The sequence below is a fragment of the Nematolebias whitei genome, chromosome 15, assembly GCF_014905685.2.
Source record: "Nematolebias whitei isolate Nwh7 chromosome 15, NemWhi1, whole genome shotgun sequence".
Lineage (NCBI taxonomy): Eukaryota > Metazoa > Chordata > Actinopteri > Cyprinodontiformes > Rivulidae > Nematolebias > Nematolebias whitei.
In genome coordinates this window covers 21,235,502-21,246,924 of record NC_056512.1, presented here as the reverse complement: position 1 = coordinate 21,246,924, position 11,423 = coordinate 21,235,502, and the positions used below count along the sequence as shown (strand labels likewise).

Genomic DNA, 11,423 nt, shown 5'->3' with positions numbered 1-11,423 from the left:
AACACATTTTAACTGAGGAGCTAGGCCTGTTTTCCCCCCACAGCAAAAGGCCATCAGCTTATAATAGTATACAAAATACTATTTTGTAATAAAAACTCTCAGATATATGCATTACACCAGATTACTGTAATCAATAAAATACGAACAGAATGCTTAACAGATAAAAATTATTTAACAGAAAAAGGACAGGACTCCCCTCCATCAGTGCAGCAGCACATTTTACATCTGAACTGTGACGATAAACGAGGTGAATAAAACAAATGTTACATTTCAGGCTGCTTGGGGAAATAAAAGCATTTTAACAACTTTAACAAAAACATTTTGGTTGCAAAACAAGGCATATGTTGGTTTTGCAGTTTGTTTAAGATGTCATGATGCGTTCAGTGAACCCAAGGAGTCTGAGATGGGATCCAGGACACCCGACTTACTGTTCTCTAAGCTAGAAGTTGAAAAAGCAGTGGGGTTTGTTAAGTGTTGTGTTCAGGGACCCGGCTAACCCTTTTTAGAAATACAAGCCAGTAACAATGGACCTTTCTGCGTTTATTATTCACACACTGTTGCAAATGTTTACTTACAGAGGATGGACAGTAGCAAACTGACTAAACTGTAGATAATAGGGGTGCACCGATTACAGTTTTCTGGCCGATCACTAATTTCTAAAAAAGTCTGACCTGCCGATTCTGGCTGATACCGATTTTGTTGTATAAGTGACACTGTCAGGTGTTAAGTAGGGATGCACTGATAAATCGGCCTCGATTTCCTTAATTTTGGGAAATTGGCCGATACTTGTATGAAAAGCCGATTTTTTTAGTTTTAACAACAATTGTTTGAACTTTATTTATATTTCAGAGCACTACCTCATGGCCAATTAGAACACGTTTGTATTGTTTCTAGGATATTGTTCAAGTGTATGTTTTTCAACAAAATAATATTGGAAAATTGAAGGTGAATTGTGACCTTATAACGCCTGACAGTGTCGCTTATAAAACAAAATCGGTATCGGCCAAAATCAGAATCGGCAAGTCAGACTTTTTAGAAATCGGTGATGGGCCAGAAAACTGCAATCGGTGCACCCCTAGTGTTAAGGTCACAATGCACCTTCAATTTCCCAATATTATTATATTGAAAAACAGACCCTTGAACAACACAAACTTGTTTCAACTGGCCATGAGGCAGTGCTCTGAAATATAAATGAAGTTTAGACAATTGTTAAAAAAAATGGTAAAATTGTTTTTTCATGCATCGGCCGATTTCCCAAAATTAAGGAAATCGGGGCCGATAAATCGATGCACCCCTAGTGGATAAACAGCTTATTATAGCTGCTATTATAAATTTTTAGGGTTAAGGCAGCCGTGGTGAGATTTGAAGTCAACATTGGTGGGAACTTTCCAAGTCCCACTTTGAGAGGAATTCTAGTTGATTTTTCCAACTTGAAATTAAATTAAACAGACCATTCTAAAAGTTTATGTAAAACTACTTAGTGTTTGTGTACAAAGGTGGCTACTACTATGGTTTTAATAACAGTCACAGGTCACATCTTTACAATTACTACTCAGAAAGTAGAAGTATTTGGAAACATTGGATCTTTTGCTTTTTCCAGGTACATGTGCTGCTCAGAGGTCGTCCAAAACATTTCAGGTGGAAACTTATTAAAGTGGGGCAACATGTTTGTGTTACATGATGGAGGAGGACTGAAAAATAACGAGGATAAACTCCCAAGGGTTGTGTTGAAAATAGCATCCGGTCAGGAAAAACAAAAAACAGTAGAGTTAAGATGCAGCGTGATGTTTTACAGCTACCCCGTGGATCTGTTAACAGCACTTCTACAAGGCACAGATAAAAAATAAATTTAAAAAAAATCTAGATCTAAGTGGTTCACACTCAGACTTTCCAGCTACTGATCTATTAAATAGAAATAACAGATTTGCAGCCTTGGTTATTTATTTAAAATGTACAAATTGCCACTTGTAACCATGATAAAAAATGCTTTTACACTGCACCACCACACTGAGATCCACAGCTCTGGAGAAAGTTTTGACCTACGTAGTAAATATATTACATCATGTTAAAAACATTCCACCACAACAATAAAGGGATGGCATGACTGCTGCAAACAAAACTAATTTTAAACAATCCTGTAGCTCCCAGGAGACACTTAACTGGTTCAATATGCCAATAAAAATAAAAAAAATACTTCAAACTACGCAAACTCTGAAGCTAAAACATGATAACATGCAACAAAACTGGTCATTTTGTTTTTATTAATCAATTATAAGAAGCCTTTTTTCGCAGGAGCAGTCAGGGCTTGTTTGGAATGGGAAACAGGAAAAGTGTGTGTGTGTAATAACATTACTGCTGGCTCAGTAAGCCACAGGAGTGTGACAGTGATCCAGCACACCCTGCAAATGAAGCAGTTCAATGGAACTGAGCCATCTAAATCCAGTCGCACAAAGGCCAACTTATCCACCTTCACCAAACAGTCAAAAAGGCACCCAGCCAACATTTTGATTCCAACCTGCTCTACGAAGCTTTGTGCTAAACGTTGCTTCAAGGCGGAGACGCAGCGAGCCTGTGTCGAGGGTGGCAGGACTGATTCTGACACGCCAGGAACACGCTCGCAACAGGTGCACACGCAAAAAAAAAAAAATAATCACAAAGTGTCTCAGACAAAACGGCACGTGTTGCTGGGCACCGACATGGAGGTTACATGCATATACAAAAACACACAGAAAGTAGGGACAACTTTACCCACAGATCTAACACAGAGGTTGAACTTTGGTTCATGAGGAGCTAAATATCAGAATCAACAACAGACCAAGAGTCTGAAAAAAAGAAAAAAGGCTAAACCGTGATCAAGCTAGCTAGCCTCCGCTGTGTGTGACTCAATTCTGGTGATTTCAAACGGGTCATTGTTGCAGCTCTGAATTAGAAATGCTGTTACATGACCTCTCTTTAGGTTTTCTTTTATGTTGCTTTTTATCTCAACTAAAAGCCCAGAGCAGAATATTATTTGGCTTCTGAAACGAAGCATGTAGAGACTCAACATGCAGCCCAACGACCGGACGGACAGACGAGCTGTGTGTGTGTGAACTTATGTGCTGGAGGCTGTTGTTTCCATTAAAAGGGAGGGTTCTGGCTAAGTGAATGACTTAGGTAATACTTTGGATATTTCAGCATGCTGCGGCATGCTTGTTCTCTCTCTCTCACACACACACACACACACACACACACACCATTCGATCACTCATGTTTGACAGCTGTGTGTTGTGTGCAGTTCGGTAGTTTGTCTGTGTCTGACAGGTTTATTGCAGCAGGCCAGTGCCTTGTGCATTCTCTTAAGGAGGCTGTTTTTTCTCCTGAAGGATTCAATTAATCTGAGCAGGGACATGTCCGAGCCACATCCTCCTCTCCAACACGCGCGCACACGTGTGAGTGCAAGGGCATGTGCCTTGAATGCATATAAACACACACTCGTCACAATAATTTAAACGGAAACACCAACCGAGCAGTGTGGAAGACAAACTGGTGCAGATATCTCCGGCCTTGCCAGCGAGCTCCAAGAGTTATTACACACAAGCGCCGTGTGTGCGTTTGTGCACACGCATGCGAGACCTTACGAAAGGACAACTGCAGGTTTACCACATTCATCTAACTCTGTATGAATATGCTGCGGTCAAGATAAATCTTTTTTTATTCTCTCCACAGTCCCAGGGGAAAACCCTAGCCATAACTGAAATAAGCACACACACAACCTTCTCACACACACAACCTTCTCACACACACACACACTGCAAGTGCAGCACCTTAACATTCCCAAGACAAAACACTGCTTTCCAGCCTACAGATGGTGCCCATTTAGCCCTCCTCTCCCATTTGTCTCGAGTTGTTTTCATCTGCCTCTGTTGACCTCCGTTCTCCCACATCGCCATAACATCCACATGTATCTCATTCCCATCTCCTCCTCCTCTGAGGGTACGCTCAAGGAGCTCAAGGTGCTGGAACAACTCACATTTTGGTCTCTTGGTCTTAAAATGTAGTTTGAAACTTCTTAAACGGACCGATAGCCAATTCGTGCAACACAGGAAAAAAATAGCAATGTTATTACAACAGTGGTCAAGTAAGAATAATTAGCAAAAAAAAAAAAATAACACATGCGACATTTTGTTTGATTTTTAAAGCAACCTTTAGAGTCAGAAAGAAAAAAGCACTTAGCATTAAAACCGACATTCACAGTACTAAAAGCTTCAATTATTTAATCTCAACACCAGAGTGCATAATTCTGAATTCTTGATGCGTTGCATTCATTACCGAACACGCTGTGACGGTTCACGGTTTAAGAGTGAAGCCGTCCCTGGCCTAGTCTCTGAATTGTACCGTTGCTGCTCACAGATGAAAAGAGGACAGATGGCCTCAATCTGGTGATGGAACCACCGGCAGACCTCCAGTAGACAGAGGACCATTTACAGCCTTTTAAACACAAACTATACCTCATCATGTCCATAGAGCTGGGCAGAAACTGGAGTTTGATGGTGGACAGACGCCCTAATTTGCTGCAGAATGCATCAGATCAGCAGCACAAATGTAAACAAACTAAATGCAGCTTGATGAAGCGTTTCAAACAAACAGTACAGCTGCTTCGCAACATCCCAAAAAAAAATTACAAACTCTCCTTGGGGTAAAGAGGTGAGCCTGCAGCTGTAAACACTCAAATCTATTTTCAAGAACTCAGCCAACAAAAACAAAAAAATACATTTTTAATCCCACGAAACCCGTGTCAACGAAAACGACACCAGGACCGCCTCAGCTCCTTTAGTTGCACGGTATGTCGAGCTCATTCACAGCAATTCAACTGGCACATCACGAACACTCTGCAATTACTGGGAAATTATTACATAATAAGGCTGCAGAGTGTTATTACAAACGTGGGACGGAGATCTCAATCGGTTGTGGTTAACGTAATGTGTGGGGATGCGATATGGAGGGGCGTCGTAAAGCTAAATGACCTGTAACGTGCAGCGCGGTCCGCTTCACTGTGAGTGCAGGGGGTGGTGGTGTGAGAAGGTCAGCGTGTGTGGGCGGGGGAAAATGGATCCTGTTTTTAAAAAGGTGAGTTTAAACTCCACAATCTGGGCTGTGGATGGGTCAGCTCCACCGTACATCCCCCCACCCGTGGCTGTGCTTCAAGTTCGTTCTGTACGAGCACGTATGCACACACCACAAGCACTTTTCAGCTCCTTTCGGAGCCGCAGGAGGAGGGAGGGGGGCAAAAAAAACAAGAGAAAAATCACGTCATCTGCACTGAAACATGCTACTGCAGCAGCAGGATTATCAAGTAAACATTGTATCTCAAATAAGATTACTGCCTGGGAATATTCACCAGGAATCTTCTTCTAGCAGCAATAAATTGCACCCCGGTACATCTCCCCGCCACAATGCACCCATCAATCACCGTAACACCCCTCGCTGTGAGCTGATTTCATCGCTGGCACCTTTTCATGTTTGTGTGTGAATAGAGTGTGTGGGCTTTGTCAGGGTGTCAAATTAACGCTTCATCAGAGCCATGTCCTTTGAACACTAGCAGCCCCTACGCATCTCCAAAGTCACACAAAAGTATTATTTTTGCGAGTTTGTAGCTCAGAGAGAAACCAGATAAATGATCTCAGCCTGTGTTTACGAGGATGCAATAATCAGACTTTCCTTTTTGTTCTTCCTACTCCTACATCATGGTTTTTTTTTGTTTGTTTTTTTACAGGACAGTGCTCCGACTTCCTCTTCACCCAACCACAGAACTGTTTGCAAACAAGCAGAACCGTTTCCTAGTCTTTTTAAACACGGGCAAACGTTACTGTGTTCAGTTCATGCGCAGGTGATGCACATACCTGCATACATGGTGGAAGTTTACATTTGTTTACAAACACATCTGCCATTAGGCAGCAGCAGCAGAGGGGGGTGGGGGTCCAGATGGTGCAGAAAATGCATAAAATCGGACCCCTCTGAGTATCTTCCCTCATGTAAAACACACGTCATTTCACCCTGAGGGGTAAACAGTGATTTGTCATTCCTCACGTCACCATTCACGTCCTCGCTGCCAAATGTTAACACTGAGATGTTAAACACACACATGCATCTGCTTCAATAATCCACATGCGATCAAAGCCCAGGACCACCTGACCCGCACAGAGCTGCAGCAACGCCACAACCAGAACCGTGCGCGTGTGGGAAACAGACAGGTAATTTTCCATTACAGTGCAAAGCCCGAGAATCATCCACACGATGTGAAACTTGTGCAAAAAACGCCTCTTAAAAGCCTTTTATCTGAACGAAATAGGAAGCGTGGCTCCCCGTGCAACCGCACCTACATTCAAAGCTATGACCACATATGGAAAAAACACCAGAGCGCATTTCTTTGCGCAATTTCAAGCTCAAATCGTCCCGTGCAGCCCAACATGGAGCACTCACCGTGGTGTGCGTGTAGGTTAATGGCCGACGGCAGATACTTCCCGGAGTGGAGGGTCGGCGGGTGGCTCGCGCCCAAGTGGCCGGGCGAGGGAGGGATCCTCCCGGCTGCGGCCGCCGCTCCGTGTCGGTGAGGCTCCATCCCGAGCCCCGCCAGCAACGGAGGAGGGACGTGGACGGATCGAGAGGGTCCGAAATCTCTGCCATCCATTATCCACAGAGGGGAAAGTTGTTGAGGGAAAATCGTCCGTTCGGATGGCGAAAAACCCCAGTTTGGGCTATAATGGTAATATTAATGGCTTTAGTTTCCCACCAGGCGATTCCGACTCCTTTTCAGCCATTCTGCTGACCTAAAATACAAAAAAGGAAAGCATGACTCGATACAGAACCGAACATTGTTGAAACGTTTTGGATAGTTTCGGGATTTTTCTTGTTTTTAGCGAAAAGGCGGCCCGTGTGTTCAATGACGCAGTTAAAAAAAACAGTTCAAAAACTAGCTAAACATCGAGCCTTAGCCGGAGACCCTTCATCAAATCCCCCGTCACATCCTCAAAAATGCACCGTCGACTACTTATATTTGTATTTTTTAGTAATTTGGTGTACGAGCAGCGCTTCAGCCCCACCAAGTGAGCCGACTGAGGAGCTCCGCTTACCGGGGAGCCAACCCGAGGAGCGGCCGAGCGGCGGCTCCGCTGCCCGCCATTAAAACCTCCCCGGACCGGGCCATGAAAACCACCTAAAACCCCCCAGGTTTAATTATTTATCCCCTTCTTTCAGTGTCGACGGAGTGGATGCGTGTAAACCAATACACCATAAATACTGAAAGCGCATCTAATATACATTTCAAACGAGTTAAAAATAAATAAAGGTGAAACCCCCCCTGCGTCATTAATCAGCGGAGTTTGCGGTGTTTTGTTGCCCGCACATGTAAATTTAGTCCCGGGTTACTTCACCGTCTTGGACCTCGGTGTTGCCCAGAAACCAGAACCCGACGTGAATAAAAACTCCGACCGTAATAATAAAAAAAAACATAAAACCGCATTAAATTAAGCGCTTAATATCATAAAACTGAAGATTTGGCTTGTTACTTAAAGCAAAACCACGACTTCGTCTGATAAAACTGATAGTAATACACGCACAAGTACTCAAAGCCACAAAAACAATGTAAAAAAAGTTGCTTTAAAAGGGTAAAAACACAAGCAAATTTTAAAGTACTGCTCGATGCAGATACAAAACCAACCTGTTTAGACGTGGTATGTCTTGAAGATTAGATAAAAATACAAAATAAATAAAACAGCGTGGCTATTTTAACCTCCAAAACTGCAGGAAAACGCGCTACAGGATCCGAGTAAAAACAATAAACCCTCTCAGAACAGGCGATAATGTTGCCTTTAATGGCGTTAAAAGAGAGTCGGAAAAGTAAGTTACATGGACGGTCTCCGGCTCGGCGGAGCTCCCCTGCGGCACGGAGAGGCAGGCGGCGGCGGAGCTCCGCATTTCAGCCACGTTTCAAACTTTCTCACGGCTCCATTAAAGACACGCAGAAACTTTCCCCGAGGAAACCTTTCCGAAAGTCCGGGTCGGTAAGCCCACCGAAAACCAACACGTCGAACTTAAAAACCTCCGCGCCCTTTTTTTTTTTTTAAAGTCCCAAAATGTAAAGGTTTCAAAAACCGTTTGCTTCTTTTTTTTTTAGTTGCGCGAACAAGTGGAAGATTATCAAGCCCTTTTAGCGCTTACTTCACTGGAGAGAAATGTCGATGAGGGGGCTAAAAACGCCAGCGCTTCTCCAAAAATCCATCAAAGCTGCTGGAATAACTGGAGTAGTCCATTCTGGGCTGGTCCGAAGGTAAACTGGGGGAAAACTGGAGGGGGGGCAGAGAGAGAGAAAGATCCTAGTCAGCAATGAAACGCAGCATTGTTTCACAAGCTCCGCCCATCTCCTCCACTACCGCAAACCCTTTCATACCGCGGCCTGATTGGCTGAAATAAGTGTCAATCAACAGTCCCCTCCAAACACCAACCCAATCTGGCCGCTCTCCAGCAGCATAAAACCAATTATAGAGTAAGGAGGCCGAGCAGTTTCAAGGTCCCCTTTCCTTCCAAAACTGAACGATCAAAACAAACAGAGAGTTGTCGTTCTTTACTTCTTCTTTTTTTTTTTTTAGGTTTGTGTGTGTTAAGGAATAGTTAAGCTCTTCTGGGATGTTCCAGAGCTATCTGAACAGTCTAATTCCGACAAAGCTAACCACTGTCAATTTTTACATTTGATAGTTATTCTGACAGAAAATATCAACCCGGCAATATTAAGTATTAGGCTGCACTAGAAGTGCTACAGCTATCTGCTGCTGCAGGTATTTTTGTTGCAGCTTATCGTGTAGTTTTATGTAGGCCTTCTATGCCAGAGCTGTAAACTAATAGATCATCTTGTGCTGAGAAATGACAGAGCTTTGATCTGTTACCCCTCAGAGTATGTACCATGCTACCACATGACATTTTCAACTAATATTTTAACCTTTTTTGTGTCTGCTAGGGCTGAGTAACTGTGGCATTCATCTCAAACTGAGCTGCCTCCAAACGTTAATCAGTTGTAGACCAACGTCTAATGATTACATCCTGGAAATTCATACATTCATCAATCCGTCCATTCGTCCATGAGAAATTTTGCTTAGAGGCCTAACAAATTAACAGAAACAGTCAGCATCATTTCCCTGTCTCCGTCTTCCACAGGCAGTAATGACGGTGTAATGAAGCCCCCACCTTTTCCAAATTTATGCAAAAACCTGCAGGTGAGAAGCAGAAAGTAGGCTATGGTTGGTAAACCTTAAAATATCAGCTGCAGCAGGCCGGGTCGTTCACTTATCACCAGGATAGAGTGAATTATTAACTGGACTAATAAATTACTTTCTCTTAGTTTACTGCACAGAGCACTTTCAAATAAAACATTATTAAAAAATTACTTTTTTACTTGATTTTTATTTTTTGTCTACTTGTGTTTTACTTCTGCATACTGTGACCTTTTTTTTTTTAGCTATTCATATATCCAAACGTTCAGCTTGTTTAGCTGATGGCTGCTATTGTTGCTTTTTTAAGTTTGATACTTTTTATTTTAGTTTATATGTGAATATGTTTAACAAAATTAAAAAATAATTCAGTTCCTTTAAAAGCACATTTCTCATATATCTGTTTCCGAGTTTTTAGCTGCTGTTCTGACACTTTTAGCCTTTTGTATTTTAAACTTGTAGTTACCACTCTGCTACTTGTAAATGGCCTATTGCTACTTTTGGGTTTTTGTTACCATTCTGCTTCTGTTAACTTTAACTAGCCTTTTGCATTTTTAGCTTTTAGCTACTATTCTGCTAAAGCTACTTTTTTAGCTTCCTTTTGCTACTATTAGCTTTTAGTTGCCACTCTGCTACTATTAGCCTTCAATTAGCCTTTTGGCTTTTTGCTATTCTGCTTCTGTTAGCCTTTAATTAGCCTTTTGCATTTTTAGTTACTATTCTGCTACAGCTACTTTTTTAGCTGTCCTTTTGCTACTATTGGTTGTTAGTTGCCACTCTGCTACTATTAGCTTTCAACTAGCCTTTTGGGTTTTTAGCTTTTAGCTACTATTGTGCTAAAGCTACTTTTTTAGCTTCCTTTTGCTACTATTAGCTTTTAGTTGCCACTCTGCTACTATTAGCCTTAAACTAGCCTTTTGGGTTTTTAGCTTTTAGCTACTATTCTGCTAAAGCTACTTTTTTAGCTTCCCTTTGCTATAATTAGCTTTTAGTTGCCACTATTATTAGCCTTAAACTAGCCTTTTGGCTTTTTGCTATTCTGCTTCTGTTAGCCTTTAACTAGCCTTTTGCATTTTTAGCTACTATTCTGCTACAGCTACTTTTTTTAGCTGTCCTTTTGCTACTAGTGGCTTTTAGTTGCCACTCTGCTACTATTAGCCTTCAACTAGCCTAGCTTTTTGTTACAATTCTGCTACAGTTATCATTTAGCTGGCTTTTTGCTAATTTTAGTTTTTAGTTGTCATTTGCTGGAGTTAACTTTTGGCTTGCTGCATTTAGATTAGCTAGTGTTCTTCTTCTACAGTTTATTCTTATTCATCAAATTTCAGCAGTCATTCAGCACTAAGCACTCGGACATTTTAGCATAAAATGCTAATCTTTCCGGTGATTACCTTCTTCTTTCCAAGGCGTGATTTAGCATCATTAAGACTGTGTTTATTATTCCAACAACTGTCATTGTTGTCTCCTTCACAAAGGGGCTGAGAGTTTTTGATTTCTTAAAACTTATCTCTCCTCCAGGGAACAAAGCCAGGCTTTTCGGAATATAAATGAAGAAGAAGAAAAAACCCGCAGGGCTGGAGGTGAGAAAACGCAGCGTCCTTCTTGCGTGGAATCCCAAGGCTAGGCGGGAACAAACACGCATATTTGCATAAGAAGAGGAGGGAAATTGCCGTAGCCCTTCAATTGATATTTATGTTCAGATGAGGAGGGAGAGGAGGGGACATTTTTAGTGTTAACTCTTAACCCCCCCCGGCATGACCTTGCTGTTCCTCCTCGCGCTTAGCACAGTTGGACCGGGGAATTTTTATTATCCATAAGTTTTCTTTGAAGTACACCGCTCTGCAAAAACGTTGGTTTAAAAAAAAAAAACCCGTGGCGGTTTCAAGCGGCCCACGACGAAGCTCCGCCTACCGCAGTCTGTCGGTTTCAAGGCCACCCTCCTAAGGGGGAGGGGCTTCAGCCCAGGCTAAAAAGAAATGCAGCACGAGGAGGAGGAGCGGTTACGCCGTCGCTGCAGTCGGTTAATGGTCGGTGCATTGCGTTATTCTCTTGTCCATTTGGACCCAGCCGAGGAAGTCCGCTCGACGAGAACCCTCACCCCCGCTGACCTGTCTGGTCGCCGCCCCTCGTCAGCCATGACGGGACCCGGGGAGGGACCTACCAGGCGGAGATCAGAGCGATGTC

The 11,423-nt window shown here is 42.7% G+C and overlaps 1 protein-coding gene across 1 annotated transcript in view; it reads right to left on the bottom strand.

The window, feature by feature from the left end:
* Positions 1-7,842, bottom strand: part of tnrc18 (trinucleotide repeat containing 18) — a gene marked incomplete in the record, with an annotated part of 52,701 nt that extends 44,859 nt beyond the window's left edge. The window contains 2 exon segments of the mRNA XM_037688871.1: positions 6,460-6,806; positions 7,697-7,842. Of these exon segments, the coding sequence (XP_037544799.1) occupies positions 6,460-6,667 (208 nt within the window).
* Positions 7,843-11,423: the final 3,581 nt, after the last annotated feature.